We start from the raw sequence: 18191 nt of genomic DNA on the forward strand, positions 1-18191 counted from the left end.
AAGGGACAGATAACCAGCAAGCAGAGAGAGGCTTTTTCTTAAGCAGAATATAAGAAGTGTCGGGAACGAAGCAGCAAGATAGAAAAAGAAAAAAACACTCTCATCTTAAAAGTACTATAACAAGTTCCTTAGGATCCTTCATGATCAAAGATAACACTGAAAGAAACTTTGCACATTGAAGTGGAAGAACTGAACATCAGTGAGACTGATGATACTGCAAAGTGAAATACTTTGAACCCCTCTCGTCACTGAAATGTATTCCTGGTGATAATTTAACACCTGTCCTTGGTCTTCTATATCTGCTTCATTTGACTTTGACTCACAACATGATTGCCAAAACTTAAATATTGATTATGGTCATTTATGAATGGAGAAGTGAAGACTTCGACCTGAAAGCTGTAATTTTCTTCTATACCATCTCCCTAAGAGTAGAACAAAATTAGATGCTTGAAGGAATGACTCAGTCATTTGCTCTGGATATATTCTTTTAAGTTATCTGAAGTTATAGATCTAAAATTTTATACTTTAAGTTTAGAAAAAGCCCCAAGAGTCAAGATCAATGGAAACATTAAAAAATTTATCCATATTTCTAAAAGGTATTTTACACTAGGTAGTGTACTGCTTTTGTATCTGAAAAGAATATTGCGTTTAACTTCATGAAAATGCCAACCACAAACATATACAAAAACATAGCAGGATCTTAGAATCTGAGCAGCTACTGGAAATGACAAGAAAAACTTGCAAGCCACACTGTGTCATCCTAAACTTCTGTCATGTGAGCATTCAGCAAATTCATCTAACCTTGTTGAGAAAGCACTAAAACTTTAAAAAGACAAAAACTATATTGTGAAAGATAAAAATATCTGTCACAATCACTATCAACTTTATGGTTGAATGACTGAAAAAGGGAGGACTGTTAGTGCAGTTTTCCCCTGCGTAAAACTTAGATTGCCTCTATATCTGAATCCATCTACTATAAATACGGTTTAAATGCTCTTTGAGCCACAGTGGATTTTGCTTGAAACTCAAATGCAATTTAGAGAACAAGGAAGGTGTTCTACAGAGATTTATTAAAAGTGAACAAAAGCAACTTTGCTTAGTTTTGGGGATGTACCTAATGATAGACAGAATAGTCCCAATGGCAATTTGTCTTGAAAAGTTCTGACCTCCCCCAAGAGTCTACAGTGAAAAATAGAATTACTTCTTTTATCAGGAAATTAAACTTTTGAGGACTGATTGAAATATATAGGTTCAAACTCAATATTCATCATTTACTACTTTGTTAGAAACAGAGATTTTCAGAAAACATAGAAGATAAAGTATAAACAGTAAAGCAAATTTAAAATTAAATGTTGTATTTTGTCTACATGATCAGTGTGTATATGCAAACAACATTAGGTTTTCTAAAATATAATTATGAAAAGGTAAAGACTCCTAACAGATCAATCACGGGTATTAGTAATGCACTCTCCCATACCTTCTCTCCAGTACCCCCATGCATTAGTAATCTGCTACTTACATTCATTCAACAGAGGTGCTCCCGTCATTGCAGAAGCTTGATTTTTTTTCTGAGACACACACACAAAATTTCTGCTATTCAGCAAATTCATTAAGAGAGATGTAAGGGTTTATGTACATTTAGGACAAAAAAAAATACAACAAGAAAATGGTACAACAAAATAAACTGGAATATGTAGCTGACAAAGAAATATAGTGCCACTAGCCCTATGGCTAGACCACCACTCTAAACAATATGTATATTCAAAGAAAACTAAATTATTTTCTTTTTTTGCTGAAACTTCCTTTGCTTTGTTTCATTTCATATATACATTTTTTGGAGACCTGAAATGAGTTCCTAAACCAGCACATGAGAATATTGAAAAGATACACACTTGCAGATTAAAGAAGAAAAAAAAAAAACACCCTGGAATATCAACCGGATGCTGAAGTACAATTATCTTTATTCTCACTACTGTGTGGATCAAGAGGTCCAGTGTAAATTTAATTCATATTGCATTATTAGAAAGCCAGGATCCAGAAGGAGAAACACAGTAAATCAAGACATTTAGACATGTTGACAGTCTTGAAGAACATGAATGAACCATATTTTTTAACAAATTCAGATGATGTTTGAGAATTGAGGGTAGTGAAAAGGACTGAACAAAAAGATAACGAGTATTTTGCTTGGGTTTTTTTAAAGTAATAAGTAAAATGAACCAAGAGCTCTCTAAGTGGCAAAGCAGCTTACACTTTTGTGCAAAATCCAGCCTCTAGGTAATAGGAACAGATGAGATCACCCTTCAATTTTATTTTCCAGTTGGGCTTTCCTAGATCTTTCCCTGTATCAGCTTGTACCACCCACTTCCGAAAGACACCACAGAAAAGCTAGACTAGCTAGATGTTGCATGGCAATTCCTGTTATAAAAGTGGTGAGGTCTCACACATTCAGAACAAAATCTGATTTTGCAGTAATACATGAAAAACAGGGCTTAATATGAAATACCAAAGCATGATCCAACTATGATAAGAGCTCATCTCAACTAATTTCCTGAAGAAGAGTTTCAGATTTTTAATCTGTTTCGAAGTTCTTGCAGTTTCCTTCTGTATCTCTGAATCTTTGAAGATAGTCTAGAGGAGTGCATTCTGCTTCACAACAGATACGCTTTACTCCTTCCCAGTGTGATAACCTTCCTGAAAATACATAGGCTTCATCTAGAGCTATTTCTTAGCAGTGCTGTCTCTTTTTCATGACTGTTACCGGTCCCCTTTGGTTTCCTTTGGACACTTTTGTTTTGTCAACAGGCATAAAACTCAGTGCAGTTTCTCTGTTTTGTATTGCTCTTCTGCTCTGAGTGTTCTAATGTAATAAGCTCTGAGTTTTTATTTTTAACCCATCAGACAAGTGACAATTTTTTAGCAAAAAAATGAAGGAGCCACTTGCAGACAGAATTCACTGAAAAACATCTTAAGAAAAGTAGACTATATAACAAAGTTCAAGTATGCTGTCCATCAGAATAATTTTGATTCTATTACAGTGAAGGTGAGTACTGCATAAAACAATCCCATAGGCTAAATCAAAACATTTCTGTGGGTGGTTGCCAATAAATCTTGTTTGCTGAGAGAAAAGAACGAGACAGCAGGAAAGAAGAACTAGCAGATGCTGGCAATCACTTTAGCAAGCAGAATAATCTTCAAGGATCATGAATTAGATGAGGAAGAATGTTATTGTTTGCCATCTGCTACGGGTCTATTAGTATGTCAGCATCTGGTGCCACAGAAAGATCTTTGTGATGTGACTGCACAAAGTGAATTCAGACAGAGTTTTCTTCTGCTGAAAGGAATCCTGCCAAAGATAAGCATTACAGGCCTTGCCACTGGTCAATTCACTTAGTTTTTGATGTATGCTATTTAAAGTTTGACAAAAAGATAACACAAGAGACTTCACCTCAATGATTAAATAGTATAGCGTAATCAGTAAGAACTGAATAATAATCCCACAAGGTTGGCATTAAAACTTTCTTTCTATTCAATTTAGGCTGGTTTTTGTTTCCAAATGTCAGGCAGCAAATTTCTATGTTTGAATAAAACCAGTTGGTTTGAAAACGTTTTAAACTGAACAACAATAAAGTGGGGCACAGAACTGCCCCAGCCCAGGCTAGAAAATTGCACATACATTTTGTTGACAAAATACTACTTGCTTAATGTTGTTACTCAGTGGTAGGATTATCTATGTTCCGGGGGATATTAAAGATATTCAAGGTGTTAACAATTTCATATTCATGATTGTTATTGCAAGAGATAATATGAAACCTCAGTAACCATAACATGTTGGTGGACCCACATATTAAGCTGTGCAACAGTACACATGGAATGAACTATACTTATATATTGCATTTATCTATTACTTAGAACAATACAACCCTTGCATGCGAACCAGCCTTGTTTAGCAGAGGCAATAAATTAATCTGATAGATGATATATCTGAGCATGGAGCTTGCAAGGCATAAATGTACTTACTTTTGGTGTTGGGCAGGATGCAGTGGATAGACGAGAGGTGGCCTGGGCACGAGGAGATTCTGAAGGAGTAGTACTGAGGGAGGCTGTATCACGTGGGAGCACCTGAACACCACGAGAGATGATGGAATCTGGAATCTTAAAAAGAAGAGGGATGGAATTAATAGTAAAAAATATACTGTATTTAAAACTTACTCAAAACCTTACATCAGAAACTTAGGAATACTCCACTCCTCAGTTTGCATACCTCCTCATATGCAGTGCTGGCAGTGGTTAATGGCATGTTCTCATAATTTCAGTAACAAATACCTAGCAAATATATAAGATCATATTCTAACTGAAAACTGAAGTAGCATAGAACATACTATTTGTCCTGAAAAAACTATGAATCAGACATACTAGAACAGTAAATAGTAAGAAAGTAATGTTTTTCCTCTTCAGCCTGTTTCAAACCCAACAATGACCAACAGTGATTTCTACCACGGCATGAAGGGAGGCAGACTTCCCATTCCCTAACTAAGGGACAATATTCGAACAGAAAACCATTTATTAGCAATGACTGAATCCCTCTGAAGAAATGTCATGCAGTGAGTAAATACTCTTCATTCTGTGTACTGAAGACTTTATTTTAGCTACAAAAATTCTTGACGTAAGGTTTGTGCTGCAAAAGCTACAGGCCTCTCTGGAGGGAGTACAGGCAGAAGCGTCAGAAAGCACCATCCAAAGCCAACACTTGGTTTAAAATGAATTCTGAAGGGAAAAATAAAAATTCAATCTTTTTTTTTTTTTTCCCACATAATGTATCAGAAGGCCAGCTAGGAAAGCGTATCCCCCCTGATGAACATGACTGGCAAACTGGTAACCACGGACAAGCAGAAGGCTGAGGTACTCAACAACTTTTTTGCCTCAGTCTTCATTGGCAACCTCTTCCCACACCTCTTGAGTGGATGGACTGCAAGACAGGGACTAGCGGAGCAAAGTCCTACTGTAAGAGAAGATCACATTCAAGACCACCTGAGGAACCTGAACAGACACAAGTCTATGTGACCTGACGAGATGGAACCCAGAGTCCTGAAGGAATTGGCTGATGTAGTTGCAAGCCACTCTCCATGATACTTGAAAAGTCATGGCAGTCAGGTGATGTCCCTGGTGATGGGAAAAAGAGAAATATTGCACCCATTTTTAAAAAGGGTAGAAAGGAGGACACTGGGAACTACTGACCTGTCAGCTTCACCTGTGTGCTTGGGAAGATCATGGAACAGATGCTCCTAGAAGCTATGCTAAGGCACATGGAGGACAGGAAGATGATTTGAGACAGCCAGCATGGCTTCATCAAGGGCAAGTCTTGACTGACCAGTCTAGTCGCCTTCTGTGATGGAGTGACTGCATCAGTGGACAAGAGAAGAGCTATGGATGCCATCTATCTGGACTTCTGTAAGGCCTTTGACACAGTTTCCCACATCATCCTTCTCTCTAAGTTGGAGAGATGGATTTGATGGATGGATTGTTTGGTGGATGAGGAATTGGTTGGATGGTTGCATCCAGAGGGTAACGGTCAACTGCTCAATGTCCAGATGGAGATCAGTGTTGAGTGGTGTCCCTCAGGGGTCTGTACTGGGACCAGTACTGTTTAATATCCTCATCAATGACATAGACAGTGGAATCATGTGCTCTCACGAAAGTTTGCAGATGACACCAAGCTGAGTGGTGCAGTTGATATGCCTGAGGGACAGGATGCCATTCAGAGGGATCTGGACAAGCTCAGGAAGTGGGCCCATGTGAACCTCTTGAGGTTCAACAAGGCCAAGTGCAAGGTCCAGCACCTGGGTCAGGTCAACCCCTGGTATCAATACAGGCTGGGGGATGAAGGAATTGAGAGCAGCCCTGCCAAGAAGGACTTGGTGGATGAAAAGCTGGACATGAGCCAGCAATATGTGCTTGCAGCCCAGAAAGCCAACCATATCCTGGGCTGCATCAAAAGAAGCATGGCCAGCAAGTCAAGGGAGGTGATTGTGCCCCTCTACTCTGCTCTGATGAGACCCCACCTGGAGTACTGCGTCCAGCTCTGCAGTTGTCAGTACAGGAAAGACATGGAGCTGTTGGAGCGGGTCCAGAGGAGGACCACAAAAATGATCAGACGGATGGAACGCCCCTCCTGTGAAGAAAGGCTGAGAGGGTTGGGGTTGTTCAACCTGCAGAAGAGAAGGCTCCAAGGAGACCTTATCATGGCCTTTCAGCACTTAAAGGGGGCTTATAAGAAAGATGGGGACAGACTTTTTAGTAGGGCCAATTGTGATAGGACAAGGGGTAATGGTTTTAAACTAAAAGAGGGTAGATTCAGACTAGATATAAGGAAGAAATTTTTCATGATGAGGGTGGTGAAACACTGGAACAGGTTGCCCAGGGAGGTAGTAGATGCCCCATCCCTGGAAACATTCAAGCGCAGGTTGGACGGGGCTCTCAGCAACCTGATCTAGTTGAAGATGTCCCTGCTCAATGCAGGGGGGTTGGACTAGATGACCTTTAAAGGTACCTTCCAACCCAAAGTGTTCTATGATTCTATTCTATGATTCTATTTCTGAGCTGTAATTTCAGGTACAGATCATTTAGCTGGTACTATTAAGCCACTGAGATAAATGGAATTACGCCGACGTACAACAGCAAGAAAGTGGTCTTATTTTCAGTTACAAAAGTGAATCTATCATTATTTTATATTTTCTGTCCCTTCTGTTCAGTTTTATCACCAGTTGCAAAGAAAAGAGGTAGAAGAATGCATTTAAGAATAAAGCTTTTCTTAGCTTTAATATACCGAGTCTTAGAAAGTCTGTTGCTTCTTATTACTGCAGTGTTTGAGCCCAGTCATGCAGATATCACACCAGCTTTATAACTGACTAGATTGCTAGTTTAACTTAATGATTAATTTTTTATTTTTTGTGTAAAATGGTAAGACATACAAGTGATAAATACCTCAGATAGGAGAAATGATCTCTAACATTAGTTCTACAACAAAGAATGCAGCAGATATTCTGCTATAACACATTCTCTACAAAGGCTCATTCTGATTTTGTTTTCATGATTTTAACCTCTTCCTTTTGCAGAGGCAGCACCTCTACTAGATCAGATTTCTCCTACTTCCTGGAATTCACTTTTCTATCACAACAGACAAGAAAATGTACAAATTCAGATCTTTGAAGGAATATATATACACATTTTAAGATCTTTCTCCTCATTAAGAATTTCTTAGTTCAGCCTGATGTTCAAGTTCCAAAAGAACCACCAAAAGAACCCCCATGTTTGGGGGGAAATGGCAGTAGCAGACAATAAAAGGAAACAAGAGGATCTGGTGACAATCCAAACCATTAACATTGGACATTTCTAGCCAGGACTTTTTTTTTTAAATGGAGATGCTTTACCCAGTCTGCATCTAGGCATTTGAGCATTCTTGCCTAGTAAGGCTTTAGAGCAAATAGAAGCCACTGGAAAGTACTTCCTTCCAGGAACAAGCTTGATCCTAGCTTTTAAAATCTGTTGCATCCTTAGGACCAGTGTTAGGATATTAAGACAGGTTTGTTGCTTGTCTCTGTGCAGTTAAAATGACCAATCTTAAGACTCAAGTCATTAAATACTGCTTTTTAATGTCATTTTTCCCCCCTCCATTTCCTTGGTTCCCAACTATAAATAATGACTATGTCTAACTTCGCAACCTTGACTTAGAGATACTGGGTTATACCTAGGGGATCTTATTTCACCATAAACCTTCTTCCACATGTTAGAGTTTCTCACGTTTATAACCTGTTTATAAGTCATGTGGAAACAGATATTGTTCTCGGTGTGCCACCAACTGCCTGCTTTCTGCTCTACTGCTGTGTTTCCAGACTGACAGTCAATTTCTGTCAGCATTTTAAAAAACCCAGCTTTCCTCAGAGGTTCTTCCAAGGCTAAGGAACTTGTGCTGCAATTTTCATTACAAATTCTGAAGTCAGCAGAGATTCTCTTCACTATGGCCGATTATGCTGGGGATATCTTCCTCTCCAGAAACAGTGCCTAACTGGCCTCTACTTGGAGTATTTTGATTTGCAAATAGCATCTTAGAGATGTACTATAAATAGAAGTAAAAGGGGGCGATGATATTACGATCATGCAGTTTGCAGTCAGAAGCACCATTTCCCTTCTGTTCTTTTTTTTTTCTACTGAAATCCCATCTTAAATATGTTAAACACAAAAAAAAGGCTGACATCCCTAAGATTTATATTGGCATAGCTCCAATACTACCTACAACTTTTAATGCTTCCTTTTAATCTCCATGACTAAGGACAATACAGCAAAAAACTACATTTTGATAAAGGCGTAAAATAAAAAAAAGACACAATAAAAAAATATTGTAAGAACAGTTTTAAGAAAGAATAGTTTTAAGTCTTCAAACAAGACATCTTTTCTCTACCCTCCTCTGATAAAAAGCTGCACACATCTTGACATGATTGTGTATGGGTCCATTACCTCTTTTATGTACTCCAAGATCCCACAACACAATATTGTTTTAAATGATACAATGATCCAGTTCTCCCTGAGTTTACTCTAGTTACTCTAGAGTAACCAGATATTATATACTGTCTCATCCCCTTCAGGCAAGCAACTGTTTTTTTCCTATCCACCATATCCATCAATCATTGCTTCTAAAATTTTATCTGATACCACCTTTTTCAGAACAAAAAACTCTCTCTGCAACAAAGTGACTAAGTCAATTCCAGTCTCCATTGAACTGCATGTGAAGTACTAATTTTTGCCTTTGAGAAAATTAAAATTTAAGTAAAATTTCAGCGAGGACATTAATCAGAAAAGGAAGCTGAAGAGAAAGGGAAAAGATGATTACAGGCATTTCAGTTAAATGATAATTATTCCTTAACCACTACCTTTACAGAAAATACAACTGCCATAAAAACCTATCTAGAACTCTTAAGTTTCAGCTTGCTAGCTTTCACAGACACAAAATCTCACTGAGAGAATTAAGTTAGTTCACAGCTACAAATTTTGCTCTCAAGAAGTTTATTTCTCTAATATGGCAGCGGAGTGTGTTGTATTGCTAAAACCAGCATTAATATTCTCCTGAAACCACTACAACCTGCTGATTTCAGAGAAGTTACTAATATGTATACTGCATAAACATAAATATATAAAAAAATATAATGGATATATACTGGTCATTAAGTGAAAGGGACAATAGAATATGATTGGTATTTCTATGCATATATGTTATGTGATAAAGGGAATGCCTCATTTTTCTCACCATCATTTAATAAGTTTTTTTCCTTTTAAAATTAAACTTAGGCAATTTAAGTCTCTAATCAAGGCAACTTCTTGTTAACCCTGTTAAAGAGACTAATAAACCCATGAGAAATTTCTGTTTCCTGAAGCCTGGAAATCTGCAATAAAGGGCAGGAATATTATTGCATTTTGGACAGATTTTTTTTTTTTTTTAAACTTTCACAAAGTCACACTCCAAGTATTTATGATGTCTCCCCCTAAAATTTTTCAACTCATTTTCCAGTTTCAAACAAATTGAATAGAGGGTCAAGGTCTCAAAATTCTAAATGGGGTAAAATAAAACTCTTAAGCTCAGTGGAAATAGTTTCTGTTTGCAGTAGCTGGAGTGGAAAACCTGTTGTAACATACTGACTGAAAAAGAAATGAATGAGAAATGAATAAAGTGACAGAGAAAGATATTCACCATATCCATCCGTCATTGTTTCTACAATTTTTATCTGACATGACTTTTTCCAGAAGTACTTTTATATAGGTTTAAATATTTGTGTTTTCAGATTAGAGAACTAAGTGTTGAAAAGAAGGGGAAAAAGGAAAATATATGACCTCTTTATTCGCTTTTGCCCAGGACTGGAACAAAGATTGACAGTGCTGGTGAGGCACTAAGAAAACAAGCTGTAGATAGTAATTACTATGATTGTTATAAAAGAGCAAAAATGTCTTAAAAACATAGACAAAGGACAGCTAAAAAAACCCAAAAACCTTCTGAAAAACTAGCCACTTCTTGCTCTGAGTTTGAAGATCTGATTTGGATTATAGAATGCATAAAACAACAGCTCAGGAGTAATTTGCAAAAGGGCACAGAAGTCTGGATGGCAGTTTAACAGCGTGCTTCAGAGAGGCTGAACATTGTTCTACTGATGCTGAACAATATGGTGCAAATTCTAGTTTAGTAACCTCAGCTCAAAAAAATTAAACTATTGGAATAAATGTGTGTGTATGTATGTATGTACACATATGTAGCTTTATCATCAGGTGTGTGAACTTCAAAGCCTTCACATTTCACAGAATCACAGAATGGTTGGGGTTGGAAGGGACCTCTGGAGATCATCTAGTCCAACACCCTGCCAAAGGAGGTTCCCCTAGAGCAGGTTGCACAGGGTTGTGTCCAGGCAGGTCTTGAATATCTCCAGTGAAGGAGATTCCACAACATCCCTCGGCAGCCTGTTCCAGTGCTCTGTCTCCCTCAAAGTAAAGATGTTTTTCCTCATATTGAGATGGAACTTCCCATGTTTCAGTTTGTGCCCATGGCCCCTTGTCCTGTCACTGGGTACCACTGAGAAAAGTCTGGCCCCATCCTCTTGACACCCGCCCTTAAGGTATTTGCAAGCATTGATAAGATCCCCCCTCAGTCTTCTCTTCTCCAGGCTAAACAGACCCAGCTCACTCAGCCTCTCCTCATAAGAGAGATGCTTCAGTCCTCTGACCATCTTTGTAGCCCTCCACTGGACTCTTCCAGTAGTTCCTTATCTTTCTTGAACTGGGGAGCCCAGAACTGGACACAGTACTCCAGGTGAGGCCTCACTAGGGCAGTGTAGAGGGGGAGGATAACCTCCCTCGACCTGCTGGTCACGCTTTTCCTAATGCACCCCAGGACATCAGTGGCCTTCTTGGCCACAAGGGCACAGTGTTGGCTCATGGTGAACTTGTCCACCAGAACTCCCAGGTCTTTCTCTGCAGAGCTACTTTCCAGCAGGTCAACCCCCAGCCTGTACTGGTGCATGGGGTTATTCCTCCCAAGGTGCAGGACCCTACACTTGCCTTTGTTGAACTTCATGAGATTCCTCTCTACCCAGCTCTCTAGCCTGTCCAAGTCTTTCCTAAGTGACTTTCCTAAGTGACTTTTCAAGAGACATGGTCATCATATTTTAGATACACATGTTACACCATTTGCTTGATGGTTTAAATTACTATTTGCCTACGGGAACAAGAAAGTGCAGCCTCTGGTCATCAAATCTAATGACATATTTTCCCAAGAATTTACACCCCATTTGCTGGCTGACATGGAATGAATGGGTCAGACAGCACAACTCTCTCTAGGCCAGCTGCCTTCCTTAGGTTTCTCTGATCTAGAGTTATGAATACAGTAAATTACATTTCATTCCCGATGATACTATAGCCATTATTCTGTCTTGATTCAAGTGTAGACTAAACTTTTGTGAGATGGAAAATAAAGTATAGTATTTTGTTAGCGCCCAAGTTATAACCTCTGGGTCATAATAAACTAAGTCCTTTCTACCATTCCTTGAAATAATTGCCTATTATTCACTAAAATCCAGTAATTTATAAGTCCAGTGTATCCTGACACTTCAAGTCTTTTCTTCTGTTTTTGAGAAATTCTGCTTCTAAACAGAATACATGAATAGGGCAGAAACTGCAAGTGATGAAAGCAAACTATGAACACCCAGTGCAAATGCTGTATTATGGTGACAAACAAACTATTAAGAGGAAAAAAGCAAAGCAAGGCAAATGAAGGGGAAAAGTTAACAAAATTTCATAGCTCTAAAGCAGTAATTTTAGGAGACTGTTTTAATTATATTCAATTATTGAGTATATTAGATGATAAAGCCTATGACTAATCAGAAACACAGGCTTTATAGCAACGATTATCTCAGCAGCCAAATGATTCAAACTGACAATGCACATGAACTTTACCTTGTTTAGCCCTGTATCTCAAACAGAGTATTTTCTGTAGCATGTTCTCTAAAAGATAGCACTGATGTGTCTTTGTTACAAGAAAATAAATAACACTGTCTGTTCACACAGAAGACTAGGAGGCAGGCAGTGTATTTTTAGCTACTGTTAGTGCAAAAGCCTCTTGGAAGTGTCTCTTACCGGTTCTCCTGCACTGCCTGCTGCCTGATGGCAATAACTGATGAGACCAGGGATGGGCTGTTCACCTTTTGCCATGATAAGAGCTGAACTGGTGTAGGATGGATGTTTCTAATGCACAACACATAACAGCTATGAATACAGTGACAGGAAAACATGAAAATATACAAGCAAATGACCGAAAGGGAATGAGGTGAAAACAAGTGTGACACTGAAATGCCAAGCTCATATGAACACAGCCAGTTTACCCCTCAGGTATTTTCTGCCTTTAAAAATTGCACATATTATTTATCTTTGCCTATATCAAAAGAAATTAATCGATTTAAAATTTTCATTAATAAAAACTGAAACTCGCAAGTGATAATTACCTTAATTCATCTCTGTAAAGATATATGTAATCAGCATTTTCTGTACATGAGGAGATCATCTCCAGCTGCAGCTGTCTTAGAAATGTCAAGATGTCTCAGACCTGAATTCACATTTCTGGAGTTAGAATGTTGCTGCTTTGGTTTAGAAATTGTTTAATATAATTTTGAGTTACTTAGACTTTCAATTCCCATAATAGGAATTAAAAGTACAATTTGTGGAGTAAATATAGAACAAAGCAGTTTGAAAGAAAACCTTTCCAAACACATAGGAATATATTGTCTTTCTATTTGAAAACTGAAGACATAAAAATGAGATAGATATTTATATATGGCTTCAAATAATATGGTATTTCTTTGGAAAATATTTAAAACTTGAACTGAAACAATTTGCAAGTGTTATCTAATTTTTTCCTTTTGTATTCTCAAATTTATTATTTTTGTTTGAGTAATGTTGATCTATGATTACTGGTTAAAACAAGGCTATAAAGACAATGTGATGACATTTAGTTTTGCGGCAGAACTTCACATCTCTTATGCAGGCATGCACACCTGAATACAGTAGTCTGGATAGCTTATCAATTAACCTGCTACCTATCTGTCATACTTTTAATCAATGTTTTTAGAAATCAACATTTTCTTTTCAAAATAGATATTATGGCTTAGAAAATTTTGTTGCAATTCTTTAACATACCACCTACTGGACTGCATGTTCAGGCATGTGAGTACTTTGAAAAAAAAAACCAAACCACCACTAAAAATAGTCTGTCATACCAGAATGGTATCATAAAAATGCATGTTATCATCAAGATACTAAACAATATATCTCCCACTGAAATTTGAGATCACTGACCGAAACAGTATTCATATATTTTTATGAAGTTATATTTCTACAAAACATACTTAAAAATACATCTGTTTGACCACACAGACATCAATGTATAGTCTTAACATGCAAAAATGAATATTGGTGGAAAATACCTGAGATAGAAACTAAAGGGTCTCTTAGGCAAACAAACCAAACTCACCTTAGCTGCAATGGCTGCTGCCGTTATATGTGAAGAAGAACTGTCCTCTGTTGAGGCAACTCCACTATCCTTCTTCTCTTCCTCCTCTTCCTCACACTGTACTCCTTTGTCTTCTGTCTGTTTGTGAGGGCTGGTGGTTGGAGGAGGAGAAAGAGGTGGTGGTGGTGAAGGTAGATCTTCCAGTTCATCGTGTACCTCCTTCACTTTTACAATGGCATCCCGCAAAAGATCAATGGCGTGAGGTAGGGCTGGCAGTATAAACTGAAAGCATTCCTATGCACAAGAAGAAGAGAAATGACTATGAAAAGTTACCTGCAGAAGTAAATAGGGATTTTTCAGATTTACTCTTAAAAGATATTCAGCATTTAGATGTACCTTTTCACCCGATTACAAATGAAACCTTAAATTCCCTATGCAATTGCTCATACAGGGTAAAAAAACAAACTCAGAACCAGAACTAGGGACTATACTATACATTTTTGCCTTTTTTCATGCAAATATAGTAAGTTGTACAACAGGACAACTGTAATTAAGCTAATATTGGATTAAAACTTCAGAAAACAAGAGTTAAATTTTCATGAATATGTAATACAGAAACCACTTCAAAGCAGTTGGCAGAATGCTACAAAAATGCAGAATAAAAACATTAACTCTATCCCTGCAGGGATATTATCTTCAAATCATTCTTATTATGTTCCTTCACAATTAGAGAACAATTCATAAGGGTTTCCATAATTATAATTTTATATAATTATATCCTTTTTTATTCATGGACTTATCCTATATACCGGAAGAATGACAAACTACACTGATGTCATTATAATTTTATTTAAGTCAGAAAAAATGTTCATAAATAATCTATTTTTCAAACCTCTCCTTGCTCTATGATCTTAAAACCAATTAGAAAGTTTATTTTATAGGGCAGGAGAAAGCAAAAATGCAGATGCCATGTAACTGCTCTTGTTCCATAAGAGGCATACACAGACATAGCTACCTCTGCTGCTAAACTATGCTAGTATTTCATCCAGTCAAAGAGGAACCTCAGGAGGTCACGCAGTGCAGCCTCCTGCTCAGATCAGGGTCAATATTAAATTCAGACAGGTTGCTTAGGGTTTTGTTCAGAAAAGTCTCGAAAAAAATTCAAGAAGAGAGACTCCACAGCCCTTCTTGACAACCTGTTCTAATGCTTAATTACCCTCAAAATTATTTTTTTTCTTTTCTTTTTATCCCGCTACCTTCTTCAATTTATGACTAATGTCTCTCATCCTCCAACCCAGGCACCTCAGTAAAGAGTTTTCTTCATATCATTTGAGCAGACTGCATATAAACATTAAATTGCTGGAAAATAATGTCAGGGTCACAAGAATGAATTGCCATGGCAGTGCACTTAGGGAACATACAAGTTGACAGAGAAAGCTGACATTATTTCTTTTGTTGCACTTCATTTCTGGTTTTGTTTCAAGCACAAGGAAGATTTTAAAAACTGTATTCCAACATTTTAGAGTATCCAAAAAATAAATACTGGTAAACGCTGTGTAAATAGATACTGTAACAAATATTTTCAATAAATAAAAATGACTATGTAAACAAAATAAAGAGCAAACAGTCCATCAGAAATTACTAGAGTTTATATAAGCCACTTTGCAAGTCAAAAACATGACTCACAAGCATTGTATTTCCTCAAAGCTTCTAAATAAGAACCCACCTTCCAGTCGCTCCTTTAAGAACAATGAAAAGTCAGACTACTTCATACGTTTATAAATTCTTTAAACATTCAATTTGGCACTCTAATGAACTAGAGTAAACTGGATGAGCGTAAGATGTTGTATATAATGAATATATATTAAAATATATTTGTAAACTTAATAAAGAATTATAACTTCTAATGTAACTGCAATCCTCAGAGTATTGTGCCTCCACAGTATTATTTTTTAAATGGTTTAAAGTACTGAAGTATACAACCAGCATTACTTCAGTAAAAAAGCAGACCTCAAGTAAGTTATAAACAAGGACAACAATCTGTAAACTGACCAATAATCATGAAAAGGTACATTAAATGATTAACTCATTAGAGAATCATGTTCCCTACTCCTACCACTGAAATAAAGCCTTGTTGGCTTGACTGTTGATGAATAGGTTCCCAGCAAGTACTCTAAAAGCTCATGCTATTTGTAAAACTCATTCTTTAGCAATTGTTAGTACAATTATGAAAATTGCCATAGACCAAATGATTTCAATGAGCATCTGGTAATTTCACACTTTGCCCTCTTTCATAACATTAAATATCTTTTGCAAGGCTAAAAGAAAAGAAAACAGACCAGAACAACACAAAAATGGAAGTATTCTACAGATCTTGATTCAGTGGCACATGCCACACAAATGTTCTCCGGAGAAAACACATTTGGCATGCATTGTGTCCATTTTTGAGATGGAGCATTTACACGGCTGCCATTTTCTATTAATATTTTAATATTTTATTAATGAAATATGTATACTGCTGCAATTTCATGGCTTTATATAAGCTGCTTATATGATTGTATTAATACGACAGAAAGGAAATTAGCAAGTCATAAAAGAGAGAAATGAGAGAAATTCCTGGTAACGACCTGTCTTATTTGGTTCTTGAGATCCAGCCTGTTATGAAACAATTTTCTCTACTATTTATCTTAAAAATCTGTGCTGAAATATGATACTTTAAAGATGTTTCATATTAAAATAAATCGTGACAGAACAGAGTATCATCATGACAGGAACAAATAAATCATCAATTTATAAAAAGCTTGCTTGTATAACAAAATCATATGATATTTTTTCTTTTCCAGCAGAATTACCTTTTTTATTACTTACTTTATATCAAAACTATTGTTAAAGTACTTATTAACATTTTTTCATTTCTTTTCCTCATCCTCTTCCTACAATTTACCTGTCTTCATAGTCTGAGTGCGTCAGGGCAGAAAATGACAATTTTTTCTGTATCTACCATGTTAGCAGTTCTACTGAACACAACAAAAACCATTAGAGATTGTAGGCTATTTCATCTCTTTCATAATTCAACAAAAGAAGTATTGACTTCCGAAAAAATCTTCTTACTGGTGCACTAGTTCTCTAAAATGTGGGGCCCACAGCTATGTTAAATACACGTACATACATATGACTTCCCACTCATAACTGGACGACTTTCAAGTAGGTATACTCCTGCCCCACCATCCTCCAATGCTTGTTGCATGTTTTGAAGGCTTTTTAATTTCTTTTCAATTACAGAGTCTCATTAGATTTCCTAAAAAGGCTCTAAGGAATGGTAGAATCATAGAAGGGTTTACTGGGTCCTTGACCTGAAATGTGTAGACAATGTATCTGAAAACCTGTGATGGCTGCTTAAGATAATAGTATTCAAAACATTTCCTCTTCAACTTCCAAGTGACAGCCCATATAAACATTCTTTATTTATCTCCAGACATTAAGTCTTTCAAGCAACAGTGACTTCAGGGCTGTGCTGCCAAACACATTAGTACTGTCTCCTCTGTGATTGGGTACTACTGCTTCAGAAGACGTTGATAAACTACCAGGTATGCACTAGTTAGAGGCCAGAGGTAAAGACATTTTTTAACAAGGCCACTGGCACAGTCTGAGCCCTGGAGATATACGTTCTTGTGATTGATGGAGGATCTACCTTAGCAGTTTTATATCAGGGTGTACAGTCCACTACTCAGCTTAACAGTATTTGTGTGGAGAAAGCTGCTTTTCTGGATCTATCAGCCAGATAGAGAACTGGAAAGATCTAGCCTTACTAATACACACAAAAAAAAAAGTTTCCTCTTGGTGTTTAATCGTGTTTCTCTCAGCTCTACAGTCAGAAAGTAAGCATGAATAAAAACATAAAGCCTAACTTCCCAATCCAAATTGTGCAAAATGCAGTAAGAAAATAAGCTGTATAAATGGTCTAAAGTCTGATACCTATATCCAAAAGATTTAAAAAATCCTCAAACTCTTAAAAATTATGTTCCTTTTTTTCCCCTCTTGCTGACCAAAATTGGGAATATTCTTCATACTCCAGCAAGTTCTACCATACACCAGGCCTTCCTCTTACTTCTGTGTAAAAAAAAGAACACTTTCTTGAAAGCTGTAGACAACACAGGGATCAGGTACAGGCTGACTAGACAAGAAGGAGGAAGCGTAAGAGACCATCAGACTCTTCATTAGCACTGCCTGCTACAGTGAGCGCTCTCTTGCACTACATGTAATGCTGTCCTAGTCACACAGTACATTCAATCAGACTGGAATTGTATCGTCCCTGACTGAGCGTAATGGTGCGTTCACTTATATGAATATGCATTTCAATGCACTTTTGTAAAATCACAGAATCACAGAATCACAGAATGTTAGGGATTGGAAGGGACCTCGAAAGATCATCTAGTCCAATCCCCCTGCCGGGGCAGGATTACCTAGACCATATCACACAGGAACGCGTCCAGGCGGGTTTTGAATGTCTCCAGAGAAGGAGACTCCACAACCTCTCTGGGCAGCCTGTTCCAGTGTTTGGTTACCCTCACTGTAAAGAAGTTTTTCCTCAAATTTAAGTGGAACCTCCTGTGCTCCAGCTTGCACCCATTGCCCCTTGTCCTGTCAAGGGATG

At 37.3% G+C, this 18191-nt stretch overlaps 1 protein-coding gene across 2 annotated transcripts in view; it reads right to left on the minus strand.

Annotated features, from left to right (window-relative positions):
- GPHN (gephyrin) overlaps positions 1–18191 on the minus strand; it is a 333104-nt gene that overhangs the window by 103071 nt on the left and 211842 nt on the right. The window contains exons 7-9 of one of the 2 annotated variants that reach the window (XM_068397488.1): positions 13559–13831; positions 12169–12276; positions 4018–4152 (exon numbers count right to left, since the gene is read on the minus strand). In XM_068397488.1, coding sequence (XP_068253589.1) covers positions 4018–4152; positions 12169–12276; positions 13559–13831 — 516 coding nt within the window. The remainder of the gene's footprint in view (positions 1–4017; positions 4153–12168; positions 12277–13558; positions 13832–18191) is intronic. The other variant, XM_068397489.1, reaches the window with a different exon arrangement.

Source organism: Nyctibius grandis, chromosome 4, assembly GCF_013368605.1.
Source record: "Nyctibius grandis isolate bNycGra1 chromosome 4, bNycGra1.pri, whole genome shotgun sequence".
Lineage (NCBI taxonomy): Eukaryota > Metazoa > Chordata > Aves > Nyctibiiformes > Nyctibiidae > Nyctibius > Nyctibius grandis.